Below are 26,858 nucleotides of genomic sequence, written 5' to 3' on the forward strand. Positions count from 1 at the left end.
CTTTCAATTATTTGAGTTTTGCAAAATGGTGTTAATTTTAACGTGATTCTGGGTGTTACGTTATTTTATATCTCTAATAAAATAACTTTTAACATTTTCAAAGAGTTTATTTTTAATAGTTTTAATAGTGTTAATTGTCTTTCATCATCAGACGGATTCAGAGACATTGATTTATTTTGACATCTTTGACATTGGGCTGATCTGAGATCATAATTTGTCAACCAGTCAAAGTTCCTTGCAGCTATTTTGAGGACAGGGTTTGCCATCATGCTCTCTTTCACTACCCCACCACAATGATGGCTTGATGTCAAAGAAGTCTCTGTCAAGCCCTGCAGCAATGAAAGGAACCTGTTTCACTCTGTGAATTGTTTTTGCTGGGAGAAGTACTCAAGGCAATTAGGAAGTGTTGGTAACAAATTCTGGACCGTTGAAATAATGCTGTATCAGCAATTGGTAAAAATACCTACACATGAAGATCCAAACATCCTCCACTATCTTACATTGCATGGTGCGTTTAATATAGAGTAGACTGCTCAGGGGTCTCACTTTAATGTCATTACATCTATTCCTTTGAAACGTGTTTGGCCTTATGTTAGGGTTCGTGACATCGTTCGACCCACCATGCTCCAGAACCTGGTGTGAGTGATGGTACATCAAAAGCTCATAAACGTTTTGAATCTCCAACGGAGGTGAAGCCCGTAAAAGCATTTTGAAGAGGTTTCTTTGGGATAGGGTAGACTCGTATTTGGAAGACAATTAGGGCCAGTCATTATAGCTTTGTACAAGGCAGGTCATGTCTTACAAGCTTGACCAAGTTTTTAAGGAGTTGACGAAGGTGATTGATGTGGGTAGGGTGATGAAAGTTGTCCACATGGATTCTAGTAAGGCATTTGATAAAGTCCCCTATGGTAGGCTGAACCAGAGGATTAAGATGCATGGGATTAACAGTGATGTGGTTGTATGGGTTCAGAACTGACTTACTGATAGAAGACAGAGTGTTGTAGTGGAAGGACCACATTCAGGCTGGAGGTCTGTGACCAGTGCAGTTCTGCAGGGATCTGTGCTGGAACCTTTGCTGTTAGTGATTTATTAAAATGATGTAAATATAGATGGATTAGTTAGTAAGTTTACAGATGGCACCAAGATTGCTGGGGGTCACCAACTGTGAGGAAGCCTATCAAGGTAAATAGCAGGATATATATCAGCTACAGAAATAGGTGGAGAAATGACAAATGGAGTTTAATTCGATCAAGTGTGAGGTGTTGCACTTTGGGCGAGCAAATGTAAAGAGAAAATATACAATTAATGGCATGATCCTTAACAGTTTAATGTACACAGGGATCTTGGGGTCTAAGTCCATAACACCTGAAAGTGGCAACACAAGTAGATAGAGTGGTAAAGAAGCCTATGGTATGCTTGCTTTCATAGGTAGGAGCATTGAGCATTTGATTAGACCACATTTAAAGTATTGCGTGCAGTTCTGGTTGCCCCATTACAGGAAGGATGAGGGGCTCTGGAAAGGGTGCAGAGGAGGATTACCAGAATGATGCCTGGATTAGGGGTTACTGGATAGGGATAGGTTGAACAGACTTGCACTGTTTCTGCCTGGAATGCCTGAGGTTGTAGGGGGAGACCTGTTAGAAGTATATAAAATGATGAGAGGCATAGATAGGCTCGACAGCCAGAAGCAAGGATGGAAAAATCAAATACTAAAGGGCATAGCTTTAATGTAAGAGGGGCAGAATTTAAAGGAGGCATTTTTTCCACAAAGGGTGATAAGTGCATGTTACTGCGATTGGTGGTTGAGTAAATATGTTTACGAAACTTTTGGATAGGCATATGAATATGCGAGAAATGGAGGGATTATATGCAGGTAGATAAGGGATGGTCTTGGCCATCAGGTGGGCAGAAAGATCTATTCTTGTGCTGTACTGTTTTATGTTATATGTTTCATGACTATGATGAGGACTTTTATCTCAACCATCCTTTCAAGAATTAAGTCCCAGATCCCCATCTCTGGGTGAATCTTCTTCCTGTTAACTTTCCTCAGAGCAAGGCAGTACTTTCTTTCTATTCATTTGTTAACGCCTGTACCTTTGCTGTTTGTTGTAATGATAATGAGATCTGATTACTAAGTTTGCAGAAAACACAAAATTGGTGGTGTTGACAGTGAGGAAAGTAATCCTTCACCACAGAATGATATATACACATCGTTAAGACAACCAGTAGCAATGCAGGTGGAATTTAATCCCGAAACATTTGAAGCGATGCATTTTGAGAGGACTAATAGTGAGCTTTAAAATAGGATATGCACAAGCAAACTCTGAAGAGCAGAAAGATCTCGGTACACACGGATCTCATGAGGGTGGCAGCACAAGTAGATAAGGTGGTTCAGGCACATCAGATACCTGATGACTCCATTATACAGGACACAAAACCTACGAGCTGGGAGGTAGGTTTTATGGGAAAAGTTTATGAAAGGCTAGCTGGAGAGCTGTGTGCAGTTCTGTTTACCAGACTGTTGGAATGAAGTGATTGCACTGGAGAGAGTGCAGAGGAGGTTTGTCAGGATGTTCCCTGGGATGGAGTGTTTCAACTATAAGGAGAGACTGTAGGATTAATTTTCCTTGGAGCAGGGAAGACTAAGGGGAGACTTGACTGAGACATATAACATTATTTTGGGACAATTAGGAAAGATAGCGATTAAACATTTCCCCTCACCAGAGGTGTCTATAATTTAAAGGAGATTTAAGGAGGATTTTTATTCAAGGGTGATTGACATCTGGAACACATTGCCCAAGTGTGCACTGGAAGCAAGTGCTCCCACACTTTAAAGGAGTGGTGGGGATAGGGAATAAGTTACCAGACGAGGTAGTTTAGGCAGGTGCAGTAACAAGAGTAAAAAGACACTTGGACAGATATATGGATAGCAAAGGTTTAGAGGGATATGGAACAAATGCAGACTAATGGGATAAGCTTAGATGGGGCATCAAGGTCGGTGTGGATGGGTTGGGCCGACAAGCCTCTTTCCATACTGTATGACTCTATGACTCTATGGGTACGTGGGTTAGCACTAAAAACACTGGCTTTTAGTTTAGTTTAGTTTAGAGAACAGGCCCTTCGGCCCAACATGTCAGCGCCGACCAGCGATTCTGTACACAAACACTATCCTACACACGAGGGACAATTCACAATTTACAGACGTCAAAGTAACCTACAAACCTGTACATCTTTGGAGTGTGAAAGGAAACCACAGGACCCGGGGAAAAACCCACATGGTCACGGGGAGAACATACAAACTCCATACAGACAGCACCCATAGTCACGGTCGAACCCGGGTCTCTGGTGCTGTAAGGGAGCAGCTATACCACTGCGCCACCATGTGGCAAGGAAGGCTATCGGCTGAGAGCTTTAAAATGGGATTTACATAAAAAGGTACTTGAGGCCAGCAGGAACACAGTGCGCCAAAGGAACTGTTTCCGTGACTCCATAACTCGATCTAAGGAAAGCTGCCTCTGGGTCAGGAAAAGCAATATTTATTACGATGTCCAATAGACAATAGACAATAGGTGCAGGAGGAGGCCAGTCGGCCCTTCGAACCCGCACCGCCATTCAATGTGATCATGGCTGATCATTCTCAATCAGTACCCCATTCCTGCCTTCTCCCCATACCCCCTGACTCCGCTATCCTTAAGAGCTCTATCCAGCTCTCTCTTGAATGCAATCAGAGAATTGGCCTCCACTGCCTTCTTAGGCAGAGAATTCCACAGATTCGAAAGAGAGTGCAAGAGATAGACTTTAGGGAATATCTTTAATCTAGAAAAAGAGTTGAAATACCTCTCCCGAAATGTTTGAGCTGCCAACAGTTGGTCAAATAGCCATCCAATGGTGATAATCACGGATAAGGACCAGACATAGGTAAATGGGAACAAAGTGCTGGAGTAACTCATCTGGTCTGGCAGCATCTCTGAAGAACATGGATAGGTAACGTTTCAGGCCGAGGCCCTTCTTCAGTTTGAATACAGGACGGGGAGCAGAAAGCTGGCAAAGGGGAGAGGCAGGACAAAAAAAAAGGCAGGTAATAGGTCGACATAGGCAAGGTGGGATTTTGATAGGCAGATGGTTGGAACAAAGCCAGAGATAAGTACAGAAGGTATGAGATAGGTTTGAAGAGTTGTGTATATTGAAGCCAGAGGGAGGAAAGTGGTGGGGTAGCAAGTAACAAGTAACTTTCCTGAGTTACTTTAGCACTTTATGTCCTTTTATGTATTAACCAGCGTCTGCAGTTCTTTGTCTCTGTGTGTAAGTGGGACTAGCTTAGATGGGCATATTGGTCAGCAATGATGAGTTGAACCGAAGGATATGTTTCCATGCTGTATGACTCTATGGCTATTGTTTTTTTGGCTTCAACTTAATGGGAAATTTATAATGGAGGTAGAAATGAATTTACATTTATCTAGTGTCCCATTTAGGACATCTGAAGGCTATACAGCTACGATAGCTTACTTTTGAAGTGCAGTCACTGTCATTATGCAGTACATTTTGCAACTAATTTAGACAAAGTAAGGTCCCACAAATATCAATGTGATAATGACAAAGAATCTTTTCAATAATATTGATTGGGCGCTAAATATTGCCTGGTGTAGCAGGAAAAGATCCCTTTCCAATAGTATCCAATGCATTCACTTGAGAGACAGGAGCTGAGGTCCTGAGCATAGTGTCTTATCTGAAATACAACATCTTGGATGGTGTTCCATTGGAATGACAGCTAGATTTTTACAATCGCATCTCTAATCAAGGGATTTGAACCAAGAATGTTTAACTCAATGACCCAGAATTGGAAAATGGGCAATGCCAATCCAAATTAATATTGAAGAAAAAGATTGCTGATCGAAATCAGAAATATAAGTAAAAAATACTGGAAACACTCAGAATCTTTGTAAATCTCTCCAATTAATTGCACTCGCCCGCATTTCATTCAAAGACTCAGAATTGTAATTCCTTCAATAATTTATCCAGAACTCTTTTGATCATCTCCAGTGAATTTGCTTCCAGGTAATGCATTCCACATCACAGCTCACTGAGCCACGATGGTTCTTGTTTCCTCTCAATTACTTTAAAACATACCTTCTATTATCAACCCTTCATTCACTAAAAAAAAGTTCCTCCTTGTTTATCTATTTTGTACGTTTCTCTGCTCTAAAAGGTAGGGATGAAATAGATGTATAAAGTAGTTAAGAATTCTATATCCCGACTTCTATTGAGATCTCTGCTGAGAACAAAGGGAGGAATGCAGGGATGAAGAATAATAAAGAGAAATAATTAATAAAAATAAAGAGAATAATAAAGTGACGGGCGACACGGTGGCGCAGCTGTAGAGTTGCTGCCTTACAGCACTTACAGCGCTGGAGACCCGGGTTTGATCCTGACTATTGATGCTGTCTGTACAGAGTTTGTACATTCTCCCCGTGACTACGTAGGTTTGTAGGTTAATCGGCTTGGGAAAAAATGTAAATTGTCCCTAATGTATGTAGGATCGTGTTAATGCGCGGGGATCGCTGGTCAGTGCGGACTCAGTGGGGCGAAGGGCCTGTTTCCGCACTGTATCTCTAAACTGAAACTAAAAGGAAAGGAAATCAATATTAACAAGCGTGATTTATCATTGTGTCCTTTTAGCTTCATTCAGACATGGACAAAGGAGAAGGGTCTGTCAGATATATCCTCTCTGGCGATGGAGCAGGTTCTGTTTTCACAATCGATGACAACACTGGGGACATTCATGCTGTACAGAGATTGGATCGGGAAGAGAAATCTCACTACACTCTGCGTGCACAAGCCTTGGACAGATGGACTGGTAGACCACTGGAGCCAGAGTCCGAATTCATCATAAAGATCCAGGATATCAATGACAATGAACCAAAATTTCTCGATGGACCGTACATAGCCAGTGTTCCTGAAATGTCCCCAATAGGTAAGAAACATTTGTACAACAGCTTCTTTATAACACTCCTGAAAGTTGTAAAGTCCAGCACTAAATCAGGGAACATGACTCTTTAACAGTACTGCAGGTAGAAGAGTGATAGCAAGTGTAACTTACAAAAGTTAACTTATCCAGTTATAGCACAGTGGCGCAGTGGCAGAGTCGTTGCCGTCCAGTGCCAGAGACCTGGGTTCGATCCTGACTACATGTGCTGTCTGTATGGAGTTTGCACGTTCTCCCTATGACCGCGTGGGTTTTCCCTGGGTGCTCCGATTTCTTCCCACACTCTAAAGACGTTCAGGTTTGTAAGTTAATAGGCTTCGATAAAGATTGTAAATTGTCCCTAGTATGCAGGATAGTGCTAGTGTGCGGGGATTGCTGGTCAATGCGGATCGAAGGGCCTGTTTCCGCACTGTATCTCTAAACTAAACAGTTTCATCCGTATCATAAGAACAGAAAGTGCTAGAAGCACTCAACATCTATGGAGAAAGATACAGTGCTAACATTTCAATACATTGATCTTTCACCAATACATTGATCGTTCACCTTTTAACAGGGAAAATGTTGAACACTTGAAGTTACAGAGAATGGGGAAATCATAGCAGGAACAAAAGGAGTGGGTCTGTCACATGGTGAGGGCTGGAAAGTGAATTGCACCAGTTGTAGGGTTAAGGCAAGTGTAAGGTATATCTCAGGGAAGTGCCAGTGGGAGGAGATAAAGAATTATAACTTCTGGAAATGTGTAGGTTGTTATCTGAAATAGTTGGTATCAGTGCTGAATCTAGAATGCTCTAATGTACCCAGAGAGAAGTTCCTTGTGGTTATGTTGCACATTGTTGGAACAACACAGAAGGCCAAAGTCAAAGGTCAGACTGGGACAGGAACTGAGAATTACAGTGATAAGCATCTAGTCGCTCGTTTGTCTTTGCAGAGTGAACATGAAGTGTTCTTCAAGTGATTGCCCAATCTATGTTTGGTTTCCCCAGTTTTGTGGAAACCACATCAGTGGCTTTGAATGCAACACACTAAACTGGAAGAAATTGAAGTCATCAACAAGGACCATCTGAAGCACTAAAACATGGGAAGGAATAGGTAAAATAGCAGGGGTTGTATCCCAGTAGTTACATAGGTAGATGCTTGAGAATGGAGTGAGAGCTGGTGCAGAGGAAGTGTGAACCAGAGCATCCTGGATAGAATGTGTCTGCATGTGAATGATATAGAAGGTGAGGACAAGGAGAATCCCGTCCTTCCTCTGGGTGTGAGTAAAGAGGCGGAGAGCAGAAGTGCAGGATATAGTGCTGGTACTGGGAAAATGGTAGTTGGGGAAAAAAGGAGGAATATTGAAAGCACTGATATGGAAGGTGACGTTGTCAAAACAGATGTGATGGAGGCAGGGAAACCAGGAGAATGCAATGGAGTTCTGACAGATGATGGAGAGGCTAGAACCGTAGTTAATGTAGTTGCAAAATTTATGTTTCAGTTCACAAACTAAATTCAGTGCACTCAGGGACCCTGTTGCCATTTATAACAGCATTTCTTTGTTATATTTCACACAGTGTGCCCTGTTTCAGAAATGAAAGGAAGGTAATCCATCTGTGAATGGAGTCAGGCAGTTCTACAAACCTCAGATTCCTTCCATTTATTTTCTGACATGCCACATTTAGGACCTGATCACTCACAACCAATAACTTTAGTGCTACTTTAATTCTTGTCTTTCAGTAGATTTACACACTTCATGTTACTTTTAGTTTACTTTAGAGATACAGCGTGGAAAACGGCCCTTCGGTTTCGCCGACCAATGATCATCCCGTACACTAACCTTCACAAACTAGGAAATTTTACAACTTATTGAAGCCAATTAACCTACAAACCTGTATGTCTTTGGACTGTGGAAGGAAATTGGAGTATCTAGGGAAAACACATGCAGTCGCAGGGAGAACGTACAAACTCCACATAGACAGCACCTGTAGTCAGGTTCGAACCTGGGTCTCTGCCGCTGTAAATCAACAACTCTACTGATGTGCCACTGTGCCGCCCTTCATCAAGCCAAATTGCAGAAGTAGGGTTCAAGATGCATAATCCACAGTGTTGGGTAATCAATTTAGCTGACTCAAGAGAGAATTCTGCTCTGAGGATGTTTACATAAGAGGCCGTGGAGGGTTTTGAAAGACTGGATTAAAAAATCAAATTGAAGGCATTGTCAGACCAGGAGCCAGCTTAGGTCAGGAGTGATGAATGAGGGGAGCAAGGTGTCAGCTTCATTACAGACAGCAAATATTCGATGAGACATTTACAGAGTAATAAAGGCTCATTTGAGGAGAGTACCAGATTACTCAAGTCTACCGGTGACCAAAGCATGGCAAGGGTTGTACCACATTTGAGGTGAGGCATTGTGCTGTTACCTGGATGGAAACGAACAGTCTTTCTGTGGGAAATGTTCGGCTAGCCCTTCTTTCTGTGACCTCCAATATTATTTTGAGTACTTGTATCACCATCTGATATTTGGGTTGACATGCTCCTCAACAAAGTCCACACAAATGAATCATGGCTGCCTTCCTCATGACTTGAGAATGGTCATTGATCTTTTTACTTATGGCCATAAACAGATGGTATCAAAGAATGCAGTGCCCCAGATAGATCTGTAACAAAAATAGAATATGACTCATTTAGCCACCGTGAAACAAGATTATCCAGTGAACTCTTGTACAGCTCCTTTGGGCTCTTTGAGGTACAAATTTATTTTAGGTCCCATGTACTAATTGGTGCAGCTTAATATCGATGGCAAGAAATAAGTTGCCGGAAGTAAATATAAGTGATTTTATGAAGGATTATCTCACGTGAGGGGTAAACTTATCTTTAGACAATTTCCCACCCAGCTTTTTTGATCCAAACACTGTTGTTCACCTTATATGGTCATTGTCAACAGCAATGGTAAAAGTCTGTGAAGGATGTTCACATGCCATAAATATTAAGCTGCACCGTTATCCGATGGTGTGAAATTAACTGAGTGGGGCCAGTAAGCCTCTCTTCCCAAACACAAATGCAGCTTTTGCATTCTGTAAAGATTTAGACAAAGTGGGATTCATTTTTATATTCTGTGAGTGTGAATTCATGAGACTTGAGGGGAAAATGTAAACAATCTGTCACCACACGTTTTACATGATAGCGCGATCAAATCCGCCCCAACAATTTATTTGAACTAGCAAAACTAAAAAGAAAATCCACTATGCACATTCTTCCACTTGCAGTGTGACAATGGTATGTTTGTCTTTGCCCTCTCTTCAGGTACATCGGTGATACAACTCACAGCGAGTGATGCTGATGACCCCACCTATGGAAACAGCGCACGAGTGGTTTACAGCATTCTTCGAGGACAACCATACTTCTCAGTGGAAGCAAGGACAGGTATGCAATAACAAAATTCATGTCTAAAAACATCATAGAATAGAACAGAATAGAATAGCCTTTATCGTCATCTAAAACATGTTTTCGGACGAAAGTACGTTACCCACAGTCAACAATGAGAGGCAATAAAAAAGAAACCAATAAAACACACGATCACAAAAACCAACATAAAATAAAAAACATCCATCACAGTGAGTCTCCTCCAGTCATCTCCTCACTGTGATGGAAGGCCAGAATGTTTTTCTCTTCCCTGCTGTCTTTTCCCGCGGTCAAACTGTCGAAATTGTCACGTGGGGGCTCCCGACATTGAAGCCCCCGCCGGGCAGTGGAAAATCCCGCTGCCTATTCCAGGCCACGCCGGACGGTGAAAGGTCCACAGCAGGCCGACCCAAGCCTCGCGATTCGGGCCAGACGAAGACGCTGCCACTGCCGGAGCTACCGAAGTCGGCCCCCACCCGGGGGCCTAAGAGCTTCAGACATCCACAGGGCCCGCGGCCGAAGCCTCTGAAGTCGAGTCGCAGCCGCACTCTCAGCGCCACCACAGCCTCCGAAGACAGCCAGCTCTGCAGGTAGTGAGTACAGTCCGCGGGCTCTGCGAACCAGAGCCCCAGGTGGTCCCAGCTAGAGGCCGCCAGCTCCAGGTGTTTGGCCGATGGTAGGCCGCAGCGTTAACGGGGACACGACCCAGAAAAAAGGTTGCATCTCCGTTCGGAAGAGACAATTTTTATAGTTTCTCCCCCCCCCCCCCCCCCCCACACATAGTACACAACTACAAAAAAGACTTACATCCAACACTTACAATTAAGACAAAAAACAAAAAAACAAAAAAAGACAAACGGACTGCAGGTGAGGCTCAGCTGCTGCACAGCGCCGCCACACGAACATTGGGATTTGCTGCGCAGCGGCACCACACGAACACTGGTCATGTGGGATTTGCTGTACAAGTGCACTAATAGTCCCATGAATTGGATAGCTCTCTCAAAGCACCAGAACAGGCTGGATGACTTAGTGTATCGTAGGGAAATGCACATTAATCAGCCTAGGAGACTTGTAACTGTTTAGGGGAGCAACCTAGTGTGCAACATATCATATGCAGTAGAGTCACAAATCCTGAGGCTAACCGCAGATAAATTATGTGTAGGGAGAAACTGCTGATGCTGGTTTAAACCGAAGACAGACACAAAAAGCTGGAGTAATTCAGCAAGTCATGCAGCATCTCTGGAGAAAAGGAATAGGTGACATTTCGGGTCGAGAGCTTTCTTTAGACTACATACAGATAAACTACATGGCTTCGAAACTTGTGTGATGGTGAAACTCTTAGTTGACTCAATTCGCCACTAGTTGGGCATCAGGCATCTTCAGCAGTTAATAAGCCATGGGCTGTTGCAGGTTAGCACCTGAGCCAGGCATCATAGTGGTTAGGATCTCATTACCACTACCAACTGCAGAGACTATGAGGATGACCCATGCAAATGGTTATCTCTAGGGGAGTGTTTGTAAGCTCTCAAGTTCCTATTCTGGGTTGGACGGTGAGCTCGTCTTCGCTCAGTTGAGGACCAACACACTAGGCAGGATTTAGCTGAGTGGGACTAGACATAAAAAGCTGGAGTAAATGTTAATTATAGTGTTACTGCCAGTAGTCAATTTTATAGCCTTTCACAAGGTACGCACAACTAAATTGAAATGAATGTAGTCTATGCATTGCTGTTCATCTTCTGCTTCCCTGAAACAGTATTGGTGCCCTCTGCTGATTGTTTCTCAAAACAGACTTTAACTTTAGCTGCAACAATAATGCTTGTCTTCCTTCCCCAGGCATCATCAGAACAGCCTTATCAAACATGGACAGAGAGGTTAAGGATGGATACCAAGTGGTTGTACAAGCCAAGGACATGGGTGGACAAATGGGGGGATTATCAGGGACAACGACTGTAAACATCACCCTCATGGATGTCAATGACAATCCTCCTAGATTCCTTCAAAGTAAGTACCTGTCTCCTTCGGATCAGTGGGTTCTCTGAGGTGCAAATATTTATTGGTTGGAGCTTCCACATAATATTAACAGCAAGCATTTTGGCTGAACAGGTCTATGTTAATTTCTCTCACTGCAGAACTTAATTATTCCTAATTTTTTGCTTTATAAAATGAATTTATGTTTTCTTTGCTTTTAGCTCACTTACTCTCCATAAACCGTTAACTCTTTAACAAACCTTTGTAAGAAACCTAATTCTCAGAAATACTGGTTCCATTGGTGTGGTGAATATAGTATTCCAAGACTGGAGTCATTGCGAATACTCCTGTGAGGTTAAGATTGAAACACGTTGTTGAGACAGAGATATGGAATTTTTATAGCACTAGTCCAAGTTGACTGACCTTGATCCTAACATTAGAATTGAACTGTAGTCACCTGCAGAAAACACATAAAAAACTATTGCATTCAGGGCATACTCCCCCATAATCATTCAGTTCTATTAGTGAGTGGAACCGAATGTTGGGAGGTGATTGACCAGTGCCTGTTATTCTCATGTACATAATGTTAAGTGCTTCTACATTGAAATAATGTTCCTGGAGTGGGGATCGACCATTCACTCCTGTGTGTCTGCTCCACCATTCAATAAGATCGTTGCTGATCTTTTATCTCAGTGCAATTTTCCTGAACATTCCCCATATCCCTTGCTTCCCTTTACATGTCAAAAATCCACCAATCCCTCAGTGCTCAGCAACCCCATGGATAGTAAAAACCAAAGATTTGCCACCTTCTCCATGAAGCAATTTCTCCTACTCTTAATCCTGAATGGCACTTTTCTGCCAAAATCATCATCCTAGGTACCAATCTGGGGAATCTTCACTGCTATACTCTTTCTTTCTTTTCTACTAAACAAGATAGCCTCATATTTTCTACATTATATCTCCATCTGCCACATCCTAACCCACTTACTTAACTTGTCTATTTCACCTGTAAGCTTGTTTGAGTCATCCTCATAGCCTGTCATCCAAGTTTGCAACATTACAAACGTGGGTGCATTACACTTGGTCGCCTCACTGACATAGATTGTGAACAAGACTGATTCCTATGGTCCCCTCTTAATCACAGATCCAATCTGAAAATACCTGATTTATTCCGAAATGTTCACTCCATTAATCCATCCTCAGTCCACACCAATATATTGACCCGATTACCCATGCACTGTCATTTTATCTCTGAATGGCATCCCATGTTTTCTTAAAACACAGAAGGTGATCATTCAGCCCATCAGGTCTTTGTCAGCACTAACTATATTCCCATCAGTCCCATCTTTTATTTGCTTGTAACCAATTCTCACTGACATGTTCATCAATTCCACCCTGATTCTCCTGCCACGTACATACAAGTAATGGTTATTTAAGGTAACCTATTAAATTACCAATACATCTTTGTAATGTGGGAAGAAAATGAAGCACCAGTATAAAGCCTTAAATCTCCACAGAAATGGTTCCTGAGGTCAGGACAGAACTGAAGCCTTGAAATTGTACATCATATTGTTCTCTTTTTTCTGCTCTGTGAGTTCGAACGTCAAAATACTCTAAAACGGATTTGTTAAACATCACGACCTTTTATAAAACCATGGTGACATCGCCCAATCATGTGATTATTTTCTAAATACCTGTTACCACTTTCTTAACAATCGATTTTCCCAAGACTGATGTCAGGTCTACAGTTCCCTGTTTTCTCTCTACCTCCATTCTTAAGCAGCTTATTTACCTGATGTCCTCCAATATCTGGAAACTGTTTTTTAAACCTATGGAACTTTGGAAGAGAACAACCAATGCACTCACTAACTACCCCCTGCAAAGTATTTCACTATTTCCAAAAGGGTTTTTTACATTTTCTACTGTGAAGACAGGTCACAAAATATTTGTTCAAGTTCTGTAATATTTCCTTAGAGTCCTAGAGTTGCATAGCCCCTTCTGCCCAACTCATCCATGTCAACCAATTTACCTACCTGACCTAGTCTCATTTGCTTGCGTGAGGTCCATATCCCTCTAAACAATTCTGATCCATGTACATGTCGAAATGGCTTTTAGATAGGTACATTGATTGCCTCTACCAGTTCCTCCGACAGCTCATTCCACTAATCCATCACCCTTAATGTGTACAAGTTGCCCTTTGGGTAACCTTTAAATCATTTCCCTCTCACCTAAAATCTGTGCCCTTTAGTTTTAGTCTCGAGCCCTCAGAAAATGATTGTGACCATTCACCTTATTTGTATCTCTCATGATTTTGTATATCTCTATGTCACACCTCATGTTCCTAAAGCCTCCCTTTATAACTCATGTCCTCCAATCCCACTAACATCCTCATGGATCTTTTCTGCATCATTTCCAGCTTAATGACATTCTTCCTATGGATAGAGGTCCAGAATTGTTACATCTATTTTCATTGGTCTCACTACCCTCGTATTTTGCTTTCCAGTTCCTTGTCAATGCCTTTGTCATTTATTCTTCAATTCTGATATGTTCCCAATCCACAGATTTATTGCTTTTTGGCAATGTTTTTCAGTTTGTACTTTTGATCCGTTGCTTTGTTTACTATCTTATGGAAGTCTCTGCTGGATCAATTTTTCTCCTTTTTAATTGCCTTAAAAGGAACATAAGATAGACACAAAAACCTGGTGTAACTCAGCGGGACAGGCAGCATCTCTAGAGAAAAGGAATGGGTGACGTTTCGGATCGAGAACCACTCGACCCGAAACATCACCCATTCTTTCTCTCCAGAGATGCTGCGTGTCCCACTGAGTTACTCCAGCTTTTTGTGTCTATCTTCGGTTTAAACCAACATCTGCAGTTCTTTCCTACACTTTAAAAGGAACATATATATTTATTGTAAACCTTATGTCTATGCTTTATATGTGAAGAATATTTGTTTATTGTCACACCATTTAACATAGTTTCTCAATCTACCATAGCTAATTCATGCTTCTTATCTTTGTAGTTTTCTTTGAACTAAATGAATTCCAGATTTTATATAAACTTTGACTTAAAGGTTCCTTAGCTGCCAGAACATCATGCAATACAACATCAAAAATAACCTCTTCCCTCATTGCTTCTACAACATATTAAGCTAGATAATCACCTATTTTACAGATTTCCAGATCACTATTGCTAATTTAGTTTGCCCAGTTTATGTAGATTAAAGCCCTCCAGTTTTACTGAATTACCCTTACTAGATGCACTTTTAAAATTTTAACATACCATGCCCTACGGTATCACCGTCGTTCGGTTACAAATCCCACCAATGTTTTCTGCCCTTTGATGCTTCGTCGCTCCACCCAAACTTGACTTTCTGAGCAGAGACCCTTCGACGACCATCTTTATCCATCCTTTATCCATTCTCAAGCTACCTTGCCTGATTGAAACCGAACCCCAAATTTGCTTGGATGGTAAATGATTGGAGATGTCCTCCTCATGTGGCACCTTGTGAACCACCAACCTCCTCGCCTCAAACTTACACTTAAACTACGGAAAAGTAATTTAAATGAAAGACAGACTTAAATTGATATCATAACTTTCATTATCTCTCTGCCCATCTCTTCCAAAAGTTATGTAACCTTGTGTCTTTCCAAGCTTTTGTCATTTTGCAATCTTGTCTCTGTAATAGCTATTAGATCATTCCCATTTATTTCTATTGGCACCATTAGTCCATCCATCTCATCACATATTCTATGTGTATTTTCAGTTTAAGAGCCTTCAGTTTTGTCCATTTGCTGATTTATTCTGCTCTGTCTCGAAGTGTAGTATACTATTATACTTAGACTGGGTCTCTCTCCTCCTGACAGTCTCTGGTTATCAAATCATCAGTTTTGCTACTCTGCACTATTGCCTTGTCGTTTCTCTTTACCTTTGTAAATAACTGTGCAACAAAAAATGTTATTTAGTTTTAAATCTTATTAGCTGCCCTAGCTATTCAATTTGCCAAGACTTTGGACCTACAGTATCTCAATTGAAGTGAAGTCAGCAATGAGGGAAAAGCCAGTAGAACGGCTTTTACTTTCCCCAACATTAATGTTTTGTTGCATGAATTGAATCCCATTTTTCCCATATCGTTGGCCCATGCATTAAATTTACCCTTTGAACTTGGCTCAAGTAGCAACCCCGAGATTATTACCTTTGCAGTGTTCCTTATTGAGTGTAATTAATTTTTTCCCCTGCTTTTGATAATATAAAACAGATATACTTAATCAGCTAACATTTTGCAGGGAGGGGCAGGTGACCAAGGTCTCAAAATTATTTTAACAATTTAGTCAACAGACTTGACACATGTATTTCTAATATGATTGCAAGTTTAACACATTCATTTATAAAAGGTTAACATATTCATTTAACAAATAAAAGGCTGACAGATTTGACTGGTGATATCAATTTTAGACAATGGTAACATTTAGATGGGTACATGGGATTCAGGGTGAGTTAGCAAATTGGACACAAAATTGGCTTGGTGATTGGAGGCAGGAGGTGGTAGTGGAGGATTGGTTTTCACATTGGAGACCTATAAACAGTGACGTGCCGCAGGGATCGGAACTGCGTCCATTGTTTGAAATATTTATTAATGATTTGGATGAGAATGTCGGTGTCATGATTAGTAAATTTACAGATGATGCTAAAATTAGTGGTATAGTGGGAAGTGGAGAAGGTTATCTAAGGCTACAACAGGTTCCAGATCTACTGGGAAAGTGGGCGAGGAAATGGCTAATGGAATTTAAATCAGACGAAGTGAAGTGATGTATTTTGGGAAGTTAAACCAGGCCAGGACATATATTGTGAATGGCAGGAGCCGGTGAATGGTATTAAGTAGGAAGACCTTGGAATACATGAGTACAATGAGTACAATAATTCCCTAAAAGTGCTAACAAAGGTGGACAGGATAGTGCAGAGGCATATGGATTTTTGCCTTCAAGATATTGAGAATAAGAGTTGGGCCATCATGTTACAATTGTATAAATCATTGGATTGGGCATACTTGCAATGTTGCGTGGAGTTCTGGTCGCCACATTTTGGAAGGATGGGACTAACTTGGAGAGGGTGCAAAAAAGATTCACAGCAATGTTGCCTGGACTGACGGACTTGAACTGTAAGGAGAGATCGAATAGGCTGGGACTATTTTCCTTTAAGCAAGGAGTCTGAGGGATGACCTTATAGAGGTTTATAAAATAATGAGGGATGTAGATAGGGTTGATACTCGCAGTCTTTTTCCTGGACAGGATAGAAGAGTATAAAACTAGAGGGAATATTTTTATAGGCGACAGGGGAAACATTTGAAGGGAAACTGAAGAGCAAGGTTTCTCAAACAGAGGGTGGTGGGTACATGGATTGAGCTGTCAGAGGAAGATGGGAGAGGGAAGTAGAGCTGTAGATTTAAAAGACATTTGGGCATGTACACGGTTAGCAATGGTTTAGTGGGATATGGGCCAAATGCAAGTAAGTGGGATTAACGTTAGACAGGCATGGATGGCCAAGTTGTGCCAAAGGACCTGTTTACGTATTGTATAATTCGATGAACCTGAGAATCGCTCAAAGACTTTGCATACTTTTGATTTTTATTTAAAATCATAAAAACAACACTAAAATCCTATGAAAGAATTTTAAAAATAATTTCTAAAAAGTTATCTTAAACCAATTAAAAACTTTTCAACAAATTCAATTAATTTTAAAAGATGTAAATAACATTTTGGTAACTTTGTTCCCTCACACCTGTTCCCCCAAGCTCAAATTAAAGTTGTTCCAGTGCCTGATCCAACCTGATGTAAGTTTAGCAAGCCGATCGCTCCATCTATATGCAGGGAAATGCAGCATTAAGGCATCAGGAGTCCAATGTCAGAGCACCACCAGAGAATCACTAGGAAACAGTGGTCAGCTAGTTGTATTCACATGGGAATCCTGAACTCGGTATCTCGAGTGGTTTATAAACAGCAAGAGTTTGCTATTGAATTATCGGCATTTTCCAGCAAGTTTAAGCCTGAGAAACTGTCTTTAATGCAGCAAAAGATCTTCAGAAAGGTGTGTAACTGTAGTAATCCCCCTCAGAGCTGAAATGGTTAAAAATATATAATACAAAAGATCAAATTTGAAGTTTTACATTTGTTGCTAATTTTTGCATGGGTGAAAATGGCAGCAGTAGATTTCTTCCAGTGCCACTGGGGGGAGACCTGTTACTGTCTCTGAGTCTCACTGTCCAACTCTTCTTTCCCCTTAATCAGCTTTCATCGCTTAGTACCAATTTTCAATGACCCATTAGTTTAATGAGCACCCCGAAAAGAAAAAGATGTCCAAATGGTAGGCACAGAATTGTGCATCAAACATTAAAGTGAAGCTCTGGACCCTTGACAGGGTGATAAATGCTAGCAGTTGTTTGTTTTAAGAACAAATCTTTGATAGTAATGGTTTGCATGCATGCACCTATGCGTATCTTTTTGCCCTGGCACAGAGCTGTATCAGATGAGTGTGATGGAGTCAGCAGTGGTTGGTTCAGCGGTGGGAAGAATTCTCGCAAAGGACGCAGACGAGGGGCAAAATGCAGAACTGAGTTACAACTTCATCGATAGTGACGGGATGAATGTTTTTGAGATCATCACAGATGAAAGTAACCAAGCTGGGATCATCACCATAAAGGAGGTGAGGACTTTTGCAAAGTCGAAGATCAGTGCGGCGCAGAGGTATGGTGGAGTCTGGGGCTCCATATGTTGTCCCCCTGCCTTTCATATCTGCAAACTTCTTCCCACTGGCTTTTCATCTTATCTTGCTATCAGCAACCAACCAAACAACAACAAATCGCATTGTTATGGCAACAGCAATCCAGCAAAACACTTGAAAGTGCTTTGTAAGAATAATATTTGAAAGAATTAGAGCTATATCAGGAAAGTTTAGTTTAGAGATATAGCACGGAAACAGGCCCTTCAGCCCACCGAGTCCGCGCCAACCAGCAATTCTCGTACACTAGCACTATCCTACACACTACGGACAACTTTCAATTTTTTTTTACCAAAGCCAAGTAACCTACAAACCTATACGTCTTTAGAGTGTGGAAGGCAACCGTAGCTCCCAGAGAAAACCCATGCAGTCACGGGGAGTACAAACTCCGTACAGACAGTAGCCGTAGTCAGGATCGAACCCAGGTTTATGGCCCTGTAAGGCAGCAACTCTACTGCTGCTCCATCGTGTGCCCAAAGGCAGATGGCCTCATTCAAAGAGGTGTATTTTAAGGATTAATGGGCGAGAGGCAGACAGCAAGTGTTGGAGAGGGAATCCCAAAATTCTGGGAGTCTGAAGAAGGGTCTCGACCCGAAACGTCACCCATTCCTTCTCTCCCGAGATGCTGCCTGACCTGCTGAGTTACTCCAGCATTTTGTGAATAAATCGAGAATAACCCAGTTACCTGTTTCCCCTCTTACTTTGGAACCACATTGTTTCTTTGGATTTTAAGACACCCCTCCGTCAGCTACAGCAAGGCTGCAACTCAGGAGTATATCTCGATGTTAAATGTTACAGCCTTCAGCAAGCTTACATGATTGAACACAAAATCCTGTTCATTATGTTTTCTAACTCGTATTCCCAAATCCCATTGAGCGTAACTAATACCTTGCAACCACTTCTGTTCATGGAGTGAGAAAAAACGTACTCAGTTGTGTGGATGTGTTAAATATCATGACAGGGGAGTTTCACTAAAATCATTAACCACTGAATTACAAAGAGCAAGAAAAGGGATATTGTCACCAATCGCATTTACAGTGCCCTCCATAATGTTTGGGACAAAGACCCATCATTTATTTATTTGCCTCTGTACTCCACAATTTAAGATTTGTAATAGAAAAAATCACATGTAGTTAAAATGCACATTGTCAGATTTTATTAAAGGGTATTTTTATACATTTTGGTTTCACCATGTAGAAATTACAGCTGTGTTTAGACATCGTCCCCCCATTTCAGGGCACCATAATGTTTGGGACACATGGCTTCACAGATGTTTGTAATTGCTCAGGTGTGTTTAAATGCCTCCTTAATGCAAGTATAAGTGAGCTCTCAGCACCTAGTCTTTCCTCCAGTCTTTCCATCACCTTTGGAAACGTTTATTGCTGTTTATCAACATGAGGACAAAGGTTGTGCCAATGAAAGTCAAAGAAACCATTATGAGACTGAGAAACAAGAATAAAACTGTTAGAGACATCAGCCAAACCTTAGGCTCACCAAAATCAACTGTTTGGAACATCATTAAGAAGAGAGAGAGCACTGGTGAGCTTACTAATCACAAAGGGACTGGAAGGCCAAGGAAGACCTCCACAGCTGATGACAGAAGAATTCTCTCTATAATAAAGAAAAATCCCCAAACATCTGTCCAACAGATCAGAAACACTCTTCAGGAGTCAAGTGTGGATTTGTCAATGACCACTGTCCGCAGAAGACTTCATGAACAGAAATACAGAGGCTACACTGCAAGATGCAAACCACTGGTTAGCCGCAAAATTAGGATGGCCAGGTTACAGTTTGCCAAGAAGTACTTAAAAGAGCAACCACAGTTCTGGAAAAAGGTCTTGTGGACAGGTGAGATGAAGATTAACTTATATCAGAGTGATTGCAAGAGCAAAGTATGGGGGAGAGAAGGAACTGCCCAAGATCCAAAGCATACCACCTCATCTGTGAAGCATGGTGGTGGGGGTGTTAGGGCTTGGGCATGTATGGCTGCTGAAGGTACTGGCTCACTTATCTTCATTGATGATACAACTGCTGATGGTAGTAGCATAATGAATTCTGAAGTGTATAGACACATCCTATCTGCTCAAGTTCAAACAAATGCCTCAAAACTCATTGGCCGGCGGTTCATTCTACAGCAAGACAATTATCCCAAACATACTGCTAAAGCAACAAAGGAGTTTTTCAAAGCTAAAACATGGTCAATTCTTGAGTGGCCAAGTCAATCATCCGATCTGAACCCAATTGAGCATGCCTTTTGTATGCTGAAGAGAAAACTGAAGGGCACTAGCCCCCAAAACAAGCATAAGCTAAAGATGGCTGCAATACAGGCCTGGCAGAGCATCACAAGAGAAGACACCCAGCAATTGGTGACATCCATGAATCGCAGACTTCAAGCAATCATTGCATGCAAAGGATATGCAACAAAATACTAAACATGACTACTTTCATTTACATGACATTGCTGTGTCCCAAACATTACGGTGCCCGGAAATGGGGGGACTATGTATAAACACTGCTGTAATTTCGACATAGTGAAACCAAAATGTATAAAAGTGGCCTTTTTTTAAAATCTGACAATGTGCACTTTAACCACATGTGATTTTTTTTCTATTACAAATCTCAAATTGTGGAGTACAGAGGCAAATAAATAAATGATGGGTCTTTGTCCCAAACATTATGGAGGGCACTGTATGATCCCCATCCAGAATCTAGAAGAGTATTGAAGATAGAAAGGATGCCTAGTTCACTAACTGCTCGAGCGAGCCTTTACAGAAGCTCAGACTTTCTTTAATCAGACTTTACTGGACTTTATCTCGCACTAAAGGTTATTCACATTATTCCCTTTATCATGTATCTGTGCACTGTGGAAGGCTGGATTGTAATCATGTATTGTCTTTCTGCTGACTGATTAGCACACAAAAGCTTTTCACTGTGCTTTGGTACATATGACAAGAAACTAAACTAAACTCCACTAGCAGTACAAAAATAGGCATTCATGGTTCATTTCTGAAGCAGACCTTAGTAGTTTGGTGTGTACTTTAACAAGGGGGTCAAGCTATGAGAGAGGGTGCATAAGAGATTTATTAGAATGGTACCAGAAAAATAAGGGATGATAAGATTGTATTATCTATTGAGTATATAAAATCATGAGAGGAATAGATCGGGTAGATGCACAGATTCTCATGCCCAGAGTAAGTGAATCGAGGACCAGAGGACATATGTTTAAGGTGAAGGGGAAAAGATTTATTAGGAATCTGAGGGGGAATCTTTTCACACACAGGGTGGTGGGTGTATGGAACAAGCTGCCAGAGGAGGTAGTTAAGGCAGGGACTATCCCAACATTTAAGAAACAGTTAGACAGGTACATGGATCGGACAGGTTTGGAGAGATATGGACCAAACGCGGGCAGATGGGACAAGTGTAGTTGGGACATGTAGGTCGGTGGGGGCAAATTAGGTCGAAGGTTCTGTTTGCTCACTGTATCACTCTATGACTCTATGACTCTTATGTGAAAAGGTTAAGAAGCTGATTGTTCACATTAGTGTCGGGAAAGTTGGGAGAGATTCGAGATAATTCGATATAGATTGATCTTGCAGAGTGCATTACACTTTAAACAGTGCACGACACAGTGCTGAAACAGATTCAATGGTTCACCATATCCATGCTGTCCATTACATACCTGCCCACATTAATCCCATTTACCATCATCTGGTTCATTGCTATCTGTGCCTTGCCACTTCAGATACTTCGTAAACGTTGTGAACGCATCCATCTCCACAACAAACGTGTGCAATTTATTCCAGATTGCATCCTCCCTCTTGGTGAAAAACGATTCCCTCAGATCCCCTCCAAAGTTTTTACCCCTTACCCTAAACCCGTGTCCTCTAGCTTTATATACTTTACAATGGGAAAAAGTTTTTTTCTATCTACGTCTCTTATAATTTTGTAGACAGAACTTGGTATTTCAATTATATTTCAAATCCATAATGGGGTTTGCCGGAGCAAATTAGAAGAAACTGTTATCAGTGGCAGAAGGGTCAGTCATGGAGGACACAGACCCAAGATAATAAGGGAAGTAACCAGAGGATAAATGAGGAAAGCTTTTTGGCAAATGGGATTTTGTGATATAGAATGTACTAGACCAAGTGGACCCGTTGGGCCCAAACCACTCCTGCATTGGTGCAGCACCCTCTCCTCCCCCACTCACCCCCACTCCCCCTCCTCCCTCCAGCCTCTCCGTCCCCCCCTCCCCTTGCCCCCCTCCCTCCCCCATCGCCCCCTTCCCCCTCCCTCCCCCTCTCCCCTTCCCTCCCCCTCGCCCCTACCCCCCCTCTCCCTCTCCCCCCCTCAACCCCCCTCTCACTCTCCCCCCTCCCCCTCTCTCCCCCTAGGGTTGCCTCTCCTGCATTGGTGCACCACCCACTCCCTCCTTCCCCACCCCCCTCCCCTCTCCCCTCCCCCCTCCCTCCCCCTCCTCCATCCCCTACCCCCATCTCCCTCTCCCCCCCTCCACCCCCTCACTCCCCTCCTCCACCCCCACCCCCACCCCCCCCCCCCCCCCCCCACCTCCCCCTCTCCTCCTCCCTCCCTCCCTCCCCTCCCTTTAACTTTAAATATATGACACCGATTTCAATGACATTTCATCCATAGGACCACGGGATGACGGTAAGTAAGATAGGCCTAAAATTATCACACTATCGTGTACCGTTTTGGCTGTAGTTCAGGAACAAGCGAGCAAACGAGAGTTTTAGTATATAGATTACCTGAAAGCCTCGTGGAAGTATATTTAATGATAACTTTCCAGAGTTGAAATGGAAAAACAATTACAGGTATTTGAGGAGTTGGCGCGGTCAAGATGGGCTGAATGGCTGCTTTCCATATTGTGCAATGAGAGCAGTCCAGTAAATAGATTCCTAATGTGATTGTTTCCCTCGTGATTACAGCCATTAGATTTTGAAACCAAGAGCAGCTACATGTTGACTGTGGAGGGCACCAACACCCACCTGGACCTTCGCTTTCTGAACTTCGGTCCATTCCGAGATACAGCCAGGGTGCATCTGACGGTCGAAGATGTGGACGAGCCTCCGCAGTTTGATTCTCCCAACTACACGGTGGAGGTGTACGAAGATGTCACTGTCGGGACCACTATCCAAGTAGTCTCAGCAAAGGACCCAGATGCAGCCAACAACTCAGTCAGGTATGAAATAACATTGGTAACTTTATCCCAAGTCCTAAGATGTGATCTCATCATGGCCAACAATGGCCGGAATCCCGACTAATGGATTTCGTGCAATAACCGACCTACTGAGCTTTGACCAATTATATGACAAAACATATCCTCCTACAAATCCAGTGTCTCAGCTGCAGGACACTATGGTTTACGTAGCCCTTAATTGCAATTTATGAACTAGTACATTTCCCATTTTATCTGACTGGTCAAATTGTTTAAAAATAGTTTGATCAATGCACAGAGATTCTCAGCAAGAATATTTGGTACTGACTGTCGGACTCAGATTAAGCATAATGCGATCCCAGTTCCCTCTGCCACAATGTTGGCCTCTCTCCAGGTCCTTTATAATTTATGGTGCATGTATATTTTTTTGCTGCGGTTTCTTTCCGCTCCTTATTTACTCCCATGTTGCACAACACACACGATGTTAATAATGAGCTATTCCAACACCTCTCTCAGTACTGCACTGAAATCACTCCCTCGGGCTATTACCGCAGTGTCTCATATGGAAGTACATTGGCAATTGCTTAACTCTGCTCTTGATAACCTGTTCCAGATTTGGCCATCTGCTGTGTCAGTCTCATTGTTTATATTATCTCTCACTTTGCAGTGTTTCTATAAATCAATTTAACACAAGTAAATCCAGGAAATATTCATCACTCTTTACATAGTTAATCTGACATGTAATATGTAATAGGCAAACGCTTCAAGACATTGGTAAGATTATATTTTGATATAGAAACATAAGAAATAATATAGAACATAAGAAATAATTCTTTGATATAGAAATAAGTGATTTGATATAGAAACATAAAAAAATAGCAGGAGGAGGCCATTCAGCCCTTCGAGCCAGCACCGCCATTCAATATGATCATGGCTGATCATCTAAAATCAGTACCCCGTTACCTGCTTTTTCCCCATATCCCTTGATTCCTTTAGCCCTAAGAGCTAAATGTAACTCTCTCTTGAAAACATCCAGTGAATTGGCTTCCACTGCCTTCTGTGGCAGAGAATTCCACAGATTCACAACTCTCTGGGTGAAGAAGTTTTTCCTCATCTCAGTCCTAAATGGCCCACCCCCTATATACACAACGTGTACAATGATGGGACCTAAATCCTAAGTGGAAACAAAACAAATTGCTTTGGGATATTGAAAGGTTACGTTTGGTCTGGTCAAGTCTCCTTTTAGTAAAACCAGTACAAGTACTTTCTGTCCCTGCACCCATCAAAATTAGGAGCATCAAGAATAAAGAAAGCTTCAACAGGAGAGTGAAACAGAGTTTCTGATCGATGGCCTTAGACAAATATTGTTATTTGTTAACTTCTTCACTCCACGAATGCTGCTCACTAAAAACTTCCAGAACTTGCAGTTTTTATTTTCCAGCATGCAAGATCCTTTACTTTAGTTTAGCAAATGAAAGCATATTGACCAGTGGTAGAGCGATCAAAATCGGAAATGATTATAATGCGGGCATTTTATTGTCACCACACCAATTTTATGAATCATCTCTTATTTTCTCAATATATCTAATGTTGGTTTTGTTTCACCATCTCCTCCAGCCCCACAGCTCTGCAAGAACACACTTTCCTCTAATTCCCGCATTGTAATCATTCCTGATTTTGATCGCTCCACCACTGGTCAATATGCTTTCATTTGCTAGGACCGTTTTTGTCCACAACCTCCATATCTTTCTACTCCTGATCAAGAGAGAGATCAACAGTGTTTAATTCTCACATGTACTGAAACTGAACATTGAAATTCTTACTTGCAGCAGAACAAGAGGTTTGTAAACACAGTTCTCAATGGATAACACAGTAAACAAACAAAAAAAGTTCAAGATATAAAAAAATCAATATATGCAAAACAAAACAAAAGCCCAATGTCCTTAATTCAACCAAGTCAGTTCGTAGTTGGAAGTTTAGTTGCCATTTGTAGGGTTTGGATCTTACCTTTCTGTTAGGACACTCCTAAAGCCCTTCTTCCTTTGCCAAACTTTTCCTTAGCAATTCCCAAAATTCCCTTAGCAATTTTTTAATATAACGTTTCCATGAAGCATTTGGGACATTTTGTAATTTTTTTTTAAAAGTGGAAAGAAAGGAAAAAATTGTTTTTAATGATATGGACCACATAATTGGTATAAGAAAATAACCGCAGATGCTGGTACAAATCGAAGGTATTTATTCACAAAATGCTGGAGTAACTCAGCAGGTCAGGCAGCATCTCGGGAGAGAAGGAATGGGTGACGTTTCGGGTCGAGACCCTTCTTCAGACTGATGTCAGGGGGGCGAGACAAAGGAAGGATATAGGTGGAGACAGGAAGATAGAGGGAGATCTGGGAAGGGGGAGGGGAAGAGAGGGACAGAGGAACTATCTAAAGTTGGAGAAGTCGATGTTCATACCGCTGGGCCGCAAACTGCCCAGGCGAAATATGAGGTGCTGTTCCTCCAATGTCCGGTGGGCCTCACTATGGCACTGGAGGAGGCCCATGACAGAAAGGAATTAATCAATGCATAACAGATAACATCTTTAAAATAGGACAATGGGATCTTTTACAACCATTTGAAAGAGCAAACAAAATACAGCACCTCTGACAACGTAACACTCCCTCAGTCTCCTTTGGCACAGCCAGCCTAGATGTTTGTGCTGAAGTGTCTGGAGCATGACCTGAGTTCACACCTTTTGAGTGAGAGGTGAAAGCGCCACACTTCGGACAAATCATTCTTGCCACACTGGATAAAATGTAGGAAGTGGCACCAAACAGAAACAATGAAGGTAAAATCTTGCACTGGGATGGTTTAGCTGCCCCAAATCAGATGTATCCAAGGACATTGGGGGAAACTGGAGAGGAAATTGCGGGAGCCCTGGTTGAAATTTACGAGTCGTCCCTAAATACAGGAGAGGTGCCAGAGGATTGGAGGGTGGCAAATGTTGTGCCTCTGTTCAATAAGGGCTGCAGGGAAAATGCTGGGAACTATAGGCCAGTGAGCTTAACATCTGTAGGTGGAAAGTTACTCGAGAGTATTCTGAGGGATAGGTTGAACAGCCATTTGGATGGTCAAGGGCTGATTAGGGATAGTCAGCATGGTTTTGTACGTGGGAGGTCATGTCTCACAAATCTGATTTTTTGGAAGATGTAACCAAAATGATTAATGAGGGCAGAGATGTAGATGTTGCATACATGGATTTCAGTAAGGCATTCGACAACGTTCTGCATGGTAGGCTGCTCTGGAAGGTTAGATCGCATGGGATCCAAGGAGAGATAGCTGAATAGATAGAAAATTGGCTTCATGGAAGGAAGCAGATGGTGGAAGGTTGCTTCACGGACTCGAGGCCTGTGACTAGTAGTGTGCCTCAGGGTTCGGTGCTGGGCCTATTACTGTTTGTCATTTACATCAATGATTTGGATGAGAACAGACATGGTAAGATTATCAAGTTTGCTGATGATACAAATGTTAGTGGTTTTGCAGATAGTGAAGATGGTTGTGAAAAATTGCAGCAGGATCTGGATCGATTGGCCAGGT

The 26,858-nt window shown here is 41.9% G+C and overlaps 1 protein-coding gene across 7 annotated transcripts in view; it reads left to right on the top strand.

Moving 5' to 3' along the window:
- The window catches only part of LOC144604801 (cadherin-20-like), a 177,047-nt gene that overhangs the window by 108,933 nt on the left and 41,256 nt on the right, over nucleotides 1–26,858 (top strand). For all 7 annotated transcript variants that reach the window (XM_078419518.1, XM_078419498.1, XM_078419468.1 and 4 more), the window contains 5 exons: nucleotides 5,677–5,971; nucleotides 9,266–9,385; nucleotides 11,198–11,365; nucleotides 17,844–18,031; nucleotides 23,050–23,303. In XM_078419518.1, the coding sequence (XP_078275644.1) occupies nucleotides 5,677–5,971; nucleotides 9,266–9,385; nucleotides 11,198–11,365; nucleotides 17,844–18,031; nucleotides 23,050–23,303 (1,025 nt within the window). The remainder of the gene's footprint in view (nucleotides 1–5,676; nucleotides 5,972–9,265; nucleotides 9,386–11,197; nucleotides 11,366–17,843; nucleotides 18,032–23,049; nucleotides 23,304–26,858) is intronic.

This window comes from Rhinoraja longicauda, chromosome 2, assembly GCF_053455715.1.
Source record: "Rhinoraja longicauda isolate Sanriku21f chromosome 2, sRhiLon1.1, whole genome shotgun sequence".
Classification (NCBI taxonomy): Eukaryota; Metazoa; Chordata; class Chondrichthyes; order Rajiformes; family Arhynchobatidae; genus Rhinoraja; species Rhinoraja longicauda.